This window comes from Plecotus auritus (assembly GCF_963455305.1).
Source record: "Plecotus auritus genome assembly, chromosome: 10".
Lineage (NCBI taxonomy): Eukaryota > Metazoa > Chordata > Mammalia > Chiroptera > Vespertilionidae > Plecotus > Plecotus auritus.
In genome coordinates, this window is record NC_137785.1 from 17,871,326 (window position 1) to 17,887,020 (window position 15,695).

Here is a 15,695-nt window from a genome sequence, read left to right on the forward strand (position 1 = left end):
TAAGGAGCTGGAGAAGGAGCCTGATTGCCATTCCATGCTCCCACAGGTGCTTTTGGACCCCACCCTTGTGCCTGCTCCATCCCACCTGCCACTTCTAGGGCCTGTGAATAAAAAGGAGGGCTTTAAAATAAGCCCAAAAAGCCCAGTGGGTCACATGGCAAGCCTGACAAGCTCAGTGACGCACAGTGTGGTCTCATCACAAATGCCTAACTGGGCAGGTGATGGCAGGTAGACATGTCACAGGCACACAGCTTCCTTAGCAAATGTCAGTCTTTACGTTAAGTGAGCCCTTTCCCTGTTCTTATGCATCTGGGATAACATACATTTGACACATCAGAATAGTTGTTTTTTTGCAAGATGATTTGAAGGCACAGACTCTGGGACCAGCATATGAAACCACATACTTCTTATGTTACCTGGTTCCTTGCATAACCTCCCTATGTGCTGTAAATATTAAATATCCTGGACCCATCAAAGTGAAGAAGAAAAAAATATGTGTTTCTCCATTTTGCTTTTATCAATTCTAGAGATTTCTTCGCCTCCTAATGGATTTCACACAACTTTTTCCATCTTCTTTTTTTATTATAATGTATAAAATAAGTTGCACAACTGCCATTCTCAGTATTTGAGATCTTGTTCCAGGCATATGACGTTAGCTTGGTTCAAATAAACTCATAAAAATCTTCACAGCTTGGCAAGTTTCTTACTTTATCAGGGCCTAAGAGCACCTGCTTTCTCAGGGCTCTATTTGCTGCTCCCCATGCCATGCCTGGCACCAGCCGTGAACAAGGTGGGGTAAGGAAAGGAAACTCCCCCAGGCAGGGGACAGACACTCCCCCTCAAAGGTCAGAGAGCACAAGGACAGGCTCAGCCGATAGAGGGAGAGTCTCCCAGAAACTAGCCCCTGAATACCAGGGAGCTCACAGCAACCTGGCCTCCCACCACAGCCCTCTATCCCTAGGGAACACAGGACACCTTCCCATTCACACACAGGAACTGCAGGTCCTTCTGAGACTCCTGGTCCTGAGACCCTTCCTGGGTCTCTGTCGCTGGAAGCAAAGGCCAGGCTGGTGACAACCTGAGATACAGGGAGGGACCACTCAGCTGTCACCACCCAGCTCGACCCCTTCTCACCCCGATTCACCTCTGTGGCCTTCCTGTTGGGAGGAAATAGAACCTTCCCAGTCAATTTGAGAACACGGGGAAGACCCGGTGCCCAGCTGGGTGCTGGTGTCATAAACAGAAATAATCCCCAGGTTTGGGGCCTGTGGGGCTCCCTGTGCAGACCCAAGGCCAAGACACAGCAAAGGCCAATGCTTGGTCATCCTCTCAGGGGGTACGTGCCCCCATCAGACATGCTGTTGCAAGTGGGCTCCACAGGCCAGTAAGACCCACTTCCCTGAGAGAATGTCAGATGCAGAGTCTCTGGTTCACCGCACACCTGCTGAGTCAGAATCCGCATTTTAACAGGATCTGGAGACCCTCCCTGTGCCCAGGAGAGGAGGAGAAGCTGACCCATCACCACATCACCAGATCGCATTCTTGTTGGGCATCCACATTAGCGGGACAGCTCCTGAATCAGCATCTAAGGTGTCACCTGGGTATCGCAATCATTACAAAGTTCCACAGGTGATCTGATGCACAGTGGCAGTGACATCCCTGTGACAAAAGTTCCTGAAGTGGCCCCAGAGCTTCTGCTCTGAAGGGAAAAGTCAATGTGAAAGAGAGAGGGCTGTGGGGGAGGCTACTGTGCACCTGACTGGGAGCCATGGGGAATGCCCTCGACCTGGGTGCCCCAGGCTGGTGCTTTTCCAAACAGAGCATGTGAGTGTGTGTGTGTTCAGATACCTCAGCAGTTCCAAGGGAACCAAAATATAGAGGGATGGTAAACTGAAAGGAGGTGAAAAGGGTGGCACAAATGAGGGTAGGAGGAGGTGGGTCCTTGGCACAAACTCCGCCCTGGTCCATGTGACCAGGTAAGTGATATTGCACCAGGAGGAAGCCCAGTGCACAGTGAAGAGGGACAGCAGATCCCATCAGTTTGTACAGCGGTGCCTTTGAGCTTTCCTGGAATCCAAGCTCTTCTCGCAAAGGGAGGGACAATGCAGGCAACAGACCCCATGGAGTCACTCTCAGCCCCTATCCGCAGAGGACCTGTCCCATGGCAGGGGCTCCTGCTGGCTGGTAAGGAAAGAACAATTCCTGTGGGTGGACTGAAAGAGGAAAGATGGGGACTTGCTGGGGTCTACTGTGTAGGACAGTGCTGTGAGAGTGGAGGAGATCACTATGTGTGGACCTGAGGGGAGAGGACAGGAGAGCAGAGTAGGATGGGTAAGGGAGATGGGTAATAGGTAACAGGGAAATCTCATGATCTGGAAGTCTAGTGGGCAGGGAAACTTCAATTGCTGTTACTTCCTAAGTTATTCATCACTGAGTATTGAATTTTGAAAACTGACCATAATAATAACAATTTATGTCAGGTGGCACTAGAAAAAAACTTAACCAGGGGTGCTAAACACTGACCTTACCACCAGCCTCAGGAGAAATACACGGCAGGCGGTGCAGGACTCTGGCTGGTGAGCACTCATTCACCCACATTCATTCACCCACAGGTGTTTGCAGCCTGTTGCAGGCACTGGGGATGCAAGATCTGACAAGCCCCTGACCCCCTGGAGCTCACGTTCTATGGGTAGAGAGAGATAAGAAAATATCTACATGTGATGTCAGGTACCCACAAGTGTGAAAAAAGAACAGAGCAGAGACAGATCAGAAAGTGATTAACAGAAAGTCTTTAGGGAAGTGTTCCATGAAGGTGCCTCCCATGGACACCCCTAAGGGTCACCAGGTGTCTGAGGGCAGTGAGTGGGTGAGCCAAACAGACACCTGGAAAAGAGACTGCTAAACAGAAAAAATAACAGGTTCACAGGTGCTGAAGTATTGGTGGTCATGCTGTTGACCTTGACCACCAGGAGACACACACACACACACACAAACACCAAGGCTGAGAGATGAAGAGAAATGTTCCAAATCCAGGGCCTCATCTCTCCATCCCAATATAGAGCTCCAAATATTTATCAATTTCTCTCTTCCCTCCTAGTTTCACTCTTAAGTTTCTGGAGCCTGCCCACCACTGCCCAACTTGCTATTGTGTCAACCTATTCTGCCGAAGGGAAGAATGTGATTCTACACATCCGCAACAAGCCTTCTAATGCTATAGGCTTCAAGTGGTACAGGGGGGAAGGGGAAAATTCCAAATGTTTTATTGCAAGACACCCACAAAACCGCATATTTTATAGGATAGGGGATGCATACACCGGTCGAGAACAAATAAACTTGGATGGATCCTTGCAAATAAGAAAGGTCACTATGAAGGACACAGGAATCTACACCGTAGTAGTCCTCCTTGAAGACTCAAAGAAAGAAATAGGATTTGGACGGCTCGATGTATACCGTGAGTGATTGCTCTCTGACCTCTGGGTTTTGGGTGGTGAATTTCACTTCACACACAGGGCTGACAGCACTGGACTCCCCTCCATCCCCCTCTGCCTCACATTCCAAGTTGGTTTTGGGCATTTCATGCAGGACACACACAGTGGAAACAAACGTTCTAAGGTCAGAGTTCCCTTCCTGGATTCCAGCCCTACAGACATTCACCACAGAGAGAAGGGCCAGTCTGATGGGAGTCGCTCAGCAGAGGGAGACCAGTCTCAGTCTAGGTCCCTGGACCCCTCCCCATGAACATGATCCTGAGAAAGACCCTGCAGGGCTGGGCCAGGGACCATCCTGAGGAGTCCCCTGCAATTCTCATAAAGAAGCTAAGCTTCAGCAGACCCTCCCACACCCCCCGCCCCAGGGGGATCCTGTGTCAGATTGCTGTTAACCTCCTGGGAAAGGCTGTGTGGGTGCAATGATTTCCGGGTGTCTGAGTCACAAGCCTTTTGAGTGCTCACCAGGCAGAGCTCAGCCCCATGAGCCACAACTGCATAGGGGTGGTCCTTCACCTGAGACTGTGTATGGATAACACAGATGGACAAGGAGAACAGGCCATTTGTGAACTACATTGAAAAATTTAGGAGTCCAGAGAAAGGCAGAATCACAGGGAAAAAAAAGGAGAAACGATGCTCCTGGCAGCTCCTCGTCCACCAGGTATCAGCCCAGGAGACTCTCTCTTGGAGTTGATCAATAACAGATGCCCCTCATTTGAGCAGCTCTCCTGTCCCAATGTTTAGTCAGATACTGTTAATATTTTATTGTTAATACACTGACACCCTGGCAGTCAAATGTTCATCGTACTTCATTGAGAGGAAACCGAGGCACAGGGGGATAGAGTCACAAAAGCAGGGCCACCCAGACCATGAGAGTCACTCAAGGTCTGTCTACAGCCATAATCCCATCCTCTCCTCCATCCCAGAGGGATCCCTAAAGCAAACATTGGTTTAGATCTTCCCTTAGGCATCCCCAGCTCAGAGAGAGAGAGAGAAATCTTGCTCTGGAAAATAAATCCAAATGGAGAATTAATTTATTTGTACTCTAGAACCAAATTAACTGCAGTAATCATCAGTCAGTGCTGGGGACACCCAGACCTTCCCCTCAGGTGGCTGATCCACCCCTCCCTGCACTGGAGTTCAAACCACTGATTTGTTTCCTGATGTGTTGGTTTCACTCCCACTGGATATAAAGGAAAGTACTTTTCCTGCTCACTCCTCATTTTACACTTGTAACCAGCTAAGGGATCAGATGTAACACACTTTTTTTATGAATTAGGAAGAAATAAATGGTTTCTGAAGGAAAGAATGATCTAAAACCTCTTCAGAGGCTGAAACCTGGATGCAGAGTCCTTGAAACTATTGCCACATGGGAAAGGTTCCCTGTCACTGCGGGGGTTGAGACCCATGTCTCAGACCCGTTGCTGTGCTCTAGAGAATTAGTCCTTCCTGCTATAGGCCCTGGGGTATTAATAGTAATTTTTGCATGTGGGGGAATTTTAAGATATTTCCAAATTTCTATCTCAGAACCACCAAACACAAACAGTCCACAAGGGCCAGAATGTCAGCTATCCATGCTCCCATCTTGCTGTACATCACCCCTTCTGCATCTGCACAAGCCTCCCCTGCCCTCAGTTCAGGGAAGTTGACTGTAATGACCAAGGGCAAAGCATATGGTTCTGCTGCCACAGTCAACTCATGTTTGTCCCTGCACTCTTTTCAACCTCATTCCTTGGGTTCTGCTCTATCATTTATTGGCTCATTGGCTCATGTTAGTCATACTCACCTGGGAAGGCCTGACCCAGCTCTTGGCCCCGGGGTCTGAGTAGTCAACTGACCACAGACTTGATCCTGGTCCCCATGTTTTATTTCTGCTCCAGTCTGAGTCTCTAAGATGTCCTGGGATATGGTCCCTCTTAGAAACACACCTCAGCTGGGCAATGAAGGTCTGTGCAGCTAGAAAAAAATTGAAGTCAGCTGGTCAGTGAAGAAGTAGGAGAGGTGTGGGAGGATGGGGGGAGGGGTGTCTCTAACTCTAGGTCCTCTATTGTTCCACAACCAAATCCTGCTAATCTATTGAATGGTGCCTTTCATTTGTTTGCATGTGGATATTGCTGTTCAACACTATTTGTTGAAAGACTGTCCTTTCTCCTTTGAACAGTCTGGGCTCCTGAGAAAGGCTGTGCTTTATCACAGACATAGTGGATTTAAGTTCTCTGAGGGCTCAGATCCCCAGGCATTTGTCTTGTGATACATAGACCTGCCTTATTCTTTTAAGTTGGGTGAGAGTTGAGAGGTGCCAAGTCCGATTGAAGAACCCTTGGAGGACTCAAGTGTCCCACACAGGGCAGTGTTCTCCTGTTACCTGTTCAGTGGAGTTACCCACACCCAATATCACAAGCATCAACGTTGAGAGTTTTGATTTATATTTTTCTAATGATAGTGATGTTTCGCATCTTTTCCTGGGCTTACTGAACATTTGTATATTTTCTCTGGGGAAATGTGTATTCAATAGGTTTGCCCATTTTAAAATCAGGTTATTTGGTGTTGCTGTTATTGAGTTGTAAGAGGTCTTTATATATTCCAGATATTAAGCCCTCATCCTATTATTGATTTGCAAAGTATTTTATACCATTCCACAGATCACGTTTCACTCTGTTGATTTTGTCCTTGGATGAACAGAAGTTTTCCATTTGACAAAAATCTAAATTAACTAATATTTTCTGGCCTAAGTTTCTAGTGTCATATTCAAGAAATCATTGCCAAACCCAATGTCATACTGCTTACCCCTATGTTTTCTTCTAAGAGTTTTGTAATTTTACTTCTTACCTTTGGATTCAATCCATTTTGACTGAATTATAGTGTATGGTATAAGCAATGGTCCCCTTTATTGGTTTGCATGTAAACATTGCTGTTCAACAGCATTTGTTGAAAAGACTGTCCTTTCTCCATTGAGCAGTCTTGGCTCCTTTATCAAAAACATTTGATTGTGTCTTTTGACAAATAGAAGTCTTTATGCCAGTGTCACACTATTTTGGTTACTTTCCCTTTGTAGTAAGATTTGAAATTAGTAACCATGAGCCTCCAATTTCAATTCATCCTTTTTAAGGTTGTTGAAAACATTTGGGATCCATTGAAATTCCACATAAATTCTGAGATGGGTTTTTTTTTATTCTGAAAAAAGTAATTGGGATTTTGATAGGGATTGTTTCAAATATGTAGATAGTTGGTGGTCTTGGAATCAATGAACATGGATGTCTTTCCAGGAATTTGTTTCTTCTTTACTTTCAGAAATGTTTGGTAGTTTTCAGTGTATTCTTCTTTCACCATATTATGTTTAATCCTAAGTGTTCTAGTCTTTTTGATGCCATTGTAAACGGAATTGTTTTCTTTATTTTATTTGAGGATTGTTCATTTTTGTTTAATAAATGGAAATGTTGCTGGGTCTTGATTTTGTCTCTGGCAATTTCACCTTTTTTATTAGTTTTAATAGTAGTTTTAGGTATGTACGTGGGGAAATTTTTAGGGTGTTCTACAATAAGATTACATCGTCTTTTTAAAAAGCTATTTTCTTATTCCTCTCTAAATTGGATATCTCTTACCTCATCTTCTTGCCTGATATTTCTGACTAGTTGAATTAGGGGAAAAACAGCATCCTCGTATTATTCATGCTCTTAGTACTGTTTTCAGAGGTTCTCCGTGTAGTAATGTGTTAGCTGTGGACTTTCATATGTGGCCTTTACCATATTAAGTAATTTCCTCCTATTCCTACAGTTCCCGTCTTTTATAATTATAACTATTTCTCTTTAGTGATTTATTTCACCATTATATGCAATCAGCAGGCCTGTAAATAAAGTCCTGTTCAGACTGAGGAATCCTATATATAAAACTTCTCCAGGTCCAAGGTCATAAAGACTGGGTTGGGCCATCTTTATTGCCTAATGAGTTATTTAACAATAGTTAAATGCCCTTTCACTTTATGTAAAGTCCCCTTGGCCCCAGTAGTGGACAGGCCAGAAGTGGTAAGATTGCCTTTCCCAACATACACGGAATTTTTAAGTAAAAAAAAACTTCTAGGAAAGGGTCAAAAAAAGCTCATGAGAGGAAAATTCCACCTTATGGTGAAGTTATAGGTCATGTAGGCTGCGAATGGGGTTCTCTGTGTTGATACTACAAAGATGTCTGTGGGAACAGGTCAGAAGTGATCTAGGTTCAGAGAGGAGGTGCAGCCCTCTCCCTACACATTATCACCTGAATAAAGACAATTGTCCTTCTGCAGAGATCAGAACCATCTTCTGGTGACCTTACAGAGCTCACAGTGGACTCTAGGTGGCTAAGATGTCTGAGGAGGCAACATGGCCCAGGTCCCAAGCTCACTTTCAATTAGCCATGCCCTCTGTTACTCCACAGAGCCGGTGAGAGTGCCCACACTCCTAGCCAGCAAAACAACAGTCACGGAGCATAAGGATGCCGTAGTCATGACCTGCTACACAAATGCAGTCTCCACCCAGTGGTTCTTCAATGGCATGGATCTGCGGCTGACGGAGCGAATGCAGCTATCCTGGAACAACAGAATTCTCACCATAGACCCTGTCAGGAAGAAGGATGCTGGGAGTTACCAGTGTGAAGTGTCCAACCCCATCAGTTCTGCTGATAGTGAACCGGTTGACCTGGATGTAAAATAGTAGTGATCCTCCTCCCTTCCTCTATGTTATTAAACTGAATAAAATTTTTGAACCCTTAAATAGATATATTGTAAGAGTAGAAAGTCCTTTGAAAACTTGCATTGAGTCACTAAATACTCAAAAAAAAAAAAAGAGCTGACGTTGTCATTATTGTTGACTTAAGGTGATATTCTATACCAGATCCCACCTCTGTGTGATCTAAGTTCGACCATCTCCACAGTGGAGGTGAAACCGAGTCTTTCAAGAGAATGGCAATGGTTGTGTGATTACCCTGGGTGCACGTGATGAGTTTGCATAAATACAAATTTTGTCCCTTCTGCAAGGGGACATGTGGTAGATGCCCAGCCACAGTTGTTGGAATGGGAATGGACAGGAGGACACCCATGTGGGTAAAAACAATGATCTTTTTTCTCCCTGTTTGACTTATTTCAAAAAATTTCTTAAGTCTTTTTGAGTATTCTTATTTGTATGGCTATAGACTTATTTGCATAAACTCAATAGGATTCTGTCTTCCTTGTGAATAGGGTATAATTGGAAACTTTAGTAATACAACCAAGTCTTTGGCTCATATGTCCTAGTTCAGACTGATGCCCACAGAATTAGAAATGACCTCACCTTTTATGAAGCTAAGTTTGACCTGTGGGGCCTTTTGGAATCTCTTGGAGATGTGGTCATTACCCAAAGCTAGAGGGTGAGGCTTCCTAACCTCAAGAGACTGATAAAAGTCCCATCTTCGGTTTCATGGAAAAACCTGCATCAGAGCAAACTATGTGGTGAATGTCAGTTCCTCTGCACTTAGGTCACTAATCAGGCCAAATCCAGCAACACCAGCCATGTTGTAGGATGGAGAATACTCTTCATCCTTAGAGATTACCTGTGGTCAAAAGGAAGGTGACTGTAGAGAGTAATGTAATGTCTCCATGGAGAACTCCAGAAGCACAGCCTTCTGGGAGATAAGATCCTGGCTGTGTTCAGGAACTCTCAGCTACTTTGTTTATAAATGGCTGGGAAATTGCACCTCTTCATAAATTTCTGGAAATGATAAAGATGTAGAGTGGGTCTTGGCTAAAAGATATTTAGTTGTGTTACCCTCCGCTGTGCAAAAAGCAGTTTTGTTCTGAACTAGAGGCCTTAGTGTTCCCTCAGAGTCACCAACCTTTACACAGGTTCTTCCTGACAGCATGCCTTTGTCTTCCATCCTTAGACCATTTATTTTGTAAATGTAATTGTAATTAGTAATTGCAGAGTCTTTCTCTGCACTTTTGAAATATACACAAGTCTCCCCAAAAACTTCTTGCCAGTGTTATGACCCAGAGAATATCTGTGTCAAGGGCCTGGCCCCATCCCTTTGAAATTTAATCTTCCTGCTGTCCCTGTGTCCCAGTCTCTGAGGGAGAGTAGGAGCCTAACTTGGGTGGGGAATCTTTACAACAAAGATGTGAAAAGACCTCCTGTCAGGATTTCAGGAAATGTTTTACATTTCCTTTCTGTAAAGCCAATTAGAAAACACAGATGCCTATAATTCCTTATTTTTTCTTAAAATCTCCCCAGCCTTTTCTTTCAGGGGTGTTGAGTGTCATCTCACTGCCTTATTGCATGGTTCTGAATAATGTCTTTCTTGCCTCTTTAAATTTGTTGGACACATGTTTTACTTTGTCATCATCTACCTGTAACTAGCTGATTCTGTCATTTTGCTCACAGTGTCAATCCTTATGTAATTTTCAAATCTTCCAATTTCTTTCCTTATCAGGCTAAAATTCTCCAAATAAAGGTCTCCAATTTTCCTGACTCCCTTCTGACTTGGCATACACAGCAGCATCTGACGTGACTTCTTCGATGCTTTTGAGGCTCCAGGTTGCCTCAGGATGCCCTTTGCACCAGAATCTGAGAAGACATGCAGGCCTGAATGGGCACACATCCACAGGGACCAAACCATCAACAGTGTTCACATTCATTTTCACTGCACCTTCAAGGAACAAGATCACAGAGATTTTAACAAATATTCTGTCTTGATCCTTAGAAACTCTAGTAAACATGCTGGTCCCTGACTTGTCAGCCACCCACAGGCTGTCACTAAAAGATGCTGTTTTGTGTCCCCCATGACCTGGAGCTCAGGCCAGACTGGAGTCCTCATACTTGTTTTCTTCTTTGGTGTTACAATCTCCAGGTGCCTGTTCTTAGAGAATCCACATCCAGAACCTGGGAAATGGAAATAAATCTTTCCTGTGCCTTGTGGCTTCTGGGTATTTAGTTATACTCCTTTGACACCTAGCCAGAGGCGGATTGTGGGTAAGCAGAAGTGGACATAGAGGGGAGGTGTTGAGAGATAGTATCTGTTCAGAGCCAGGATGATAAATTGTAAGGCCTGGGGTGTTTGGAGATGTTAGGCTTTATATGAGGTCAAGGGAACCTAAAGGAGCCCTGCAGGTGGGCTCTTTTGGGGAAGGTTCTGGATGGGGATGAGGGATATGAGTGAGGGTCTACCTTCTACCTGTTGAGGGAGAAGCCACTGGAGCTGGTTTAGTGAAGTGGGAGTGGTTCTCCCAAACTTGGATAGGTGAGAGGGGTGAAAAACAGGATTGGGGGAAAGGATAAGGTTCTTGAAGATTCATATTAGTGTCCTTACATTGGGACAAGAGGGAGCACCAGATATACTGGCTGGCAGGAGTTACAGAATAGACAACATAAGAAACAAGAGGGAAAAGCAGATGAGCATCTTGTAGGGAGTTAAGAGTCTGAAGAGTGAGGAGGGATGGGGACACCATGAATGCAGAATATGAGCCTAAAGAATTTGTTATTTGAGCCAGGAAATTAGTTGAAGTCCAGGGTAGTCAGACTATAACAGGGGTTGGCATACAGCCTGGGGAAAGAGGGGAATGCAGGGCAGGCTTGAGGCCAAGGACCAAATTGAGGGCCATCCTCCAGATCCAACCCAGTAAAAATGTGTGTAATTGGCTCTCAAAGCAGTTACTCCATGGCATGGGAGAGCCATGAAAGGCCAATCTCACCCCTACATACCAAGACGTGCCTCAGCTGAGTAAACATGTTAGCCGTGTCCCAGGGATTTGTGTGGCAGTGAGTAAGTCGATGGCTGATACTATGTGTGTGTTGGGGGAGAAGGAATTGAGGGCTGGCATGAACTTGGATTGTGTGGAGCATTTTCCTTCTTTGTTGACAAGTCAGAGTAACTTTCTGTGATTTCACAGGTAAGAGCTCTGTGGTAGGTCACAGGGATGGAGTGGTAGGTACCCATGGTGGCCACCTGTCCTTTACTAATCAATGATGTGTCACTTCCATCTGTGATGGATGCTTCTCTCCTCACCTGAACTTATGTTGGTGGGTATGGTCGAAACAAGGTTATGATGAGTAGTTCTGCCTACCTGGTCACATTACAGCCCACGTTCAGAATCTCCATCTCTCCTTAGGCCTAGAAGCCTGTTGGGAGCTGTTGTTTTATTGCTGTAGAAAATATGGCCTTACTCACAACCCTAGGAGTCTGCATGTAATTATTTTATTAGGTCTCACCAGAGGTTTCACAAAGCACCTTTCATTCTTCTAACTTCAATTAGCAACTTGTCCTTTTCTCTGCAGGATACATCCAGCATGGCCCAGACTAGTGGAGCCATAGATGTGGCAGATCCCTGAATGGTCACAGATGTGAATGGCCCTATGGCTCATGCTTTACATAAACTGCTGATCACAAGAGTTCATCCTGTCTCTGGTGTCACTGTCGTCGCTGATATCATTGTCTTAGAGCATCAACATTAGCAGGCATCACTTCCACCCTTTGGAGCACACGTGTCTTCCTAAGGCATTTAGAAACTTACAGCTTTGTTCATCTTTAGCAGGAAAGCCTCTAGTTCTAACCATTTTTATGACTTGGGTTTGGCATTAAATTAACTTGGAGAACAAACACATCCATTTGCCCTGATAGGGAGGGCTGGCTTCATGGGCTAGTAATTTGTGCTGCCAATTAGAAGGGCCTATGGTAGGTTTAATAGATTGCTTTTGTCATCCTGAAATTCTTAATTTGAACAAAGAACCCAGAACTTTCACATGACTTTTCATAGTTCTGCCCCTAGGCGTGACCATGGGTTGGAAAAATTCTGTAATGTGACCATCAGAGGGCAGCACAGCAGCAAGGAAACCTGGAGAAGCTGTGAAGGGATATAGAGAAGGATTTGGCTTTTTCTACTCTATTTATTTCTTTACAAGTGTATAATGAACAGGACCATCCCATGCCCACCTCTGTAGCTTAAAGAAGGAAGGTTATCTGTCTATGATATACTGCGGAGATTCAAATTTAAAGAAATCTCAGGTAGTTGGCTCAAATGTGAATGGCATTAAGCAGACACAATACGCCTACACTAAATATTGGCCTTTAGAAAAATACTGGAGAGAGAGAGAGAGAGAGAGAGAGAGAGAGAGAGTAATGAGAAAGAAAGCAGCCGAGTTTTCATCTTCCAAGAGGAAAGACCTTGCAGTAGATAATGCCAAAAAGTAAAAAATTACTAAATAAACTCAAAAAATATAATTTAAAGAAGACTTTGGTTCCATCCAGGGGGGCTCTCATTGTTTGGGGCAGATATCGTCAGTTGGCCCAAAGAAACCAGAACCTTCCTGTGATGACTTTTAACAGAACACACAGAGACACAGGGCTTATCATTGCAACATTCAGTGTTGTCACAAATCCAAGAAAGAACATCCAAAAGGAGAGAGCTGGGAACTGGCTTTGCTTACAGTGTGAATATCAGACATAGAATAACTATTTCATTTTCCACCGGCAGGGGGAGTTAAAATCTCATTGGGTTGTAGATGATTGCCTCAAAACAATTTACCCTCTGTGGGTCTTACACACTGATTAAGATCTGTCCTAGAAGCCCAAACGACTTGGCTCTTTGTCCAAATGATACATAATGGGCTCTGGCATGTTCTTTGTATTTGTTTTGTTACCTTTTTTATATAAGGAAGATAAAATTAAAATAAATGGTGATAGAAATAAAATAAAATAATATAAAATGAAAAAGAAAAAAATTACAATTCTCCTTTCATTAACCAGAACATAAGAGGTCTGCCTTCCTTTTTAAGAAAAATACTACTTATTTAAATGACTTTTTCTGTATTGGGAAGCAGACTAAAGTTGCATTTTCCCAAATGATCTCTAAGGGCAGGACTGGAGAATTGACTTGCTAAAGTATTGCTGTTATTTCCTGGATGAAAAAACTGGGAAATGGACACGCTGCATTGGTCTCAAGCAACAGTCCCTCTGCAGCCTCTGTAGCCACAGTCCAGGACCCACCAGCTCCATGGCCCTGAGTGTGGGAGAGTCACAACCCACATCACACACAACCACCTCCCTTCTTCAAAACTCACACTTTAGTTCTGTTGTCAGAGATTCCAGGATTTTCTGTCTTCAGCTTTAAGTTTCTGGTGTTTTTTTCCAAGAAGTTTAGGAGAGAATGCATTAATCCAGTCCAGGGTATCTTTCCTAGACATAATTGGGGCACCTCTATTGTATCATGTGCAAAACAAAGATCTTTATCCTCCCCACCTCTCAACCTGATCCTCCCCAAATCCTCCTCTTCTTAGTCAAGGTCAAATCCATCCTTCCAGGAATCTTGGCTTTATCCTTGCTGCCTCTTTTGCTCTCACAGTAATCTCTAATCCATCAGTACACTTGCAGTCAGTTTACACAGTAGAGATAGAACACAAATACTCAGGTACAAGCCTCCATTACTCCTACTTGAGGTTATTGTAACACTCTCCTAACTGGTCTTCCTGCTGCCTCCTTCACCCACCTTATAACCATCTCCCCAGAGTAAGAACTGTGAATCCTTAAGCACAAGGAGAACTTCAATGGCCACACAGAACAAGTGAGATGGAAAATCCCCAACACGGCTCATCTCAGATGTCTCCCTCCTCCTCATTCCTGTCCTCATTGGTCCTTTATTTTACACCTGAGACTCTTCAGCTCTCTGGAACATTTGATCTGTCTGGCCCACCAGACTCAATCTCCTTAAGCAGTCTTCCCAGCCCTGCCAAACTTCCCCCCCCCCCCCCCGCCTCCCAACCGCCTGGGTCCTCAGCTACTGAGAGTCTGGAGCTTTGGGTCCTCTCCACCATCACAGGCTCTGGAGGAGCTCAGAGACACCAAGACCAACAGCCGGTGGCTGAAAAAGGCAGCTGGAACCTGGAAATGAACCCTTAAAATACACACACTTTATACTTAACAGGCCTAGAAATTTTCTGGTTGAAGCAGGATGTTCTCAAAAGCCTCGGGGTTCTTAACACCAAGTTTTTCCCTTTAAAAATCTTTATTTAATTGTATTTAAAATCACATAACATTAAATTTACCATCGTGAACCAATATACTGAACCCATGTACAGTTTAGTAGCAATATATATACAGTATATTTTTATTTTGGTAAAAACAAATTTCTAGCACTTTTTCAACAGTGAAACTGAAAACCTATACCCATTGAATAACAATGTCCTATATCCTCCTCCCTCAAGTACCCTGCAGTGACCAACATTCTTTGTTTTTGTAAATTTGAATACTTGAGATACATATAAGTGGAACAAACTGTTCCTGTCTTCTTCTGACTGGCTTGTTTCATGGAGCATACTACACAAAATTAACATTTTTATAAGGCTGACTAAGGTACCATTGTATGTGTTTTTACTACATTTTTTATGTTACTCTATGAAAAATAGAGTTGCTTCCACCTCTTGGCTGTTGTGAATAATTCTGCAATAAAAATGGATGGGGGAACAGGTCAGGGGTCACCCTGGGGTTATGTGGGTTCAGAGAAGAAGTGCAGCCCTCTCCTTACACATTGTCACCTGAACAAAGACAATTCTGCAGAGGTCAGGACCATCCTCTGGTTACCTTTACAGAGCTCACTGTGGACTGTGAGTGGCTGAGATGTCTCAGAATGTAGCAGGACCCCAAGTCCCAAGCCGACTCTCAATCAGTCCTTGGTCTTTTCACAGAGCCCACAAGAGTGCCCACCTACGTAGCCAGCAACACCACAGTCACAGAGCATGAGGATGCTGTGGTCCTTACCTGCTACTCAACTGTGATCCTCACCCAGTGGTTCTTCAATAACATGAGTCTGTAAGAGCATGAAGCTGTTCAGGAGCAACAGAACCATCACCATAGACCCTGTCAGAAGGAAGGATGCTGGGGATTATCAGTGTGACCTCACCAACCTTTCAGTTTCTATGAAAGTGAGCTTCTCAGTTTGGACTTGAAATATGAATGACACACCTTCCCTCCTCTATGTTATTAAACTCTGAATAAATGTTTTGCACTGTTGAAACAGATTTGTTGTGAAGGTGGGAAGTCCTTAGAAGACTTGAATTGAGTCAACAAATGTTCACAATTGTGAAATATTCTGTCATGGAACTCAACAATCCCAGCAAATAAGGTGGTCTGTGTCTCATCAGCCACCTGCAGACCTGCAATGTATGACCCTGTGTCTAGCCCTTTGTGACCTGGGGCTCAGGCCAGACATCAGTGTCC

General features: G+C 44.2%; 1 protein-coding gene across 1 annotated transcript; it reads left to right on the forward strand.

Moving 5' to 3' along the window:
* The first annotated feature begins 2,016 nt into the window (after window positions 1-2,016).
* On the forward strand, window positions 2,017-8,289 carry LOC308235192 (cell adhesion molecule CEACAM21-like). The gene is made up of 3 exons (XM_080643953.1): window positions 2,017-2,184; window positions 3,098-3,451; window positions 7,896-8,289. The coding sequence occupies exons 1-3, from the start codon at window positions 2,103-2,105 to the stop codon at window positions 8,168-8,170; spliced, it is 711 nt and encodes a 236-aa protein (XP_080500079.1). The 5' UTR covers window positions 2,017-2,102; the 3' UTR covers window positions 8,171-8,289.
* Window positions 8,290-15,695: the final 7,406 nt, after the last annotated feature.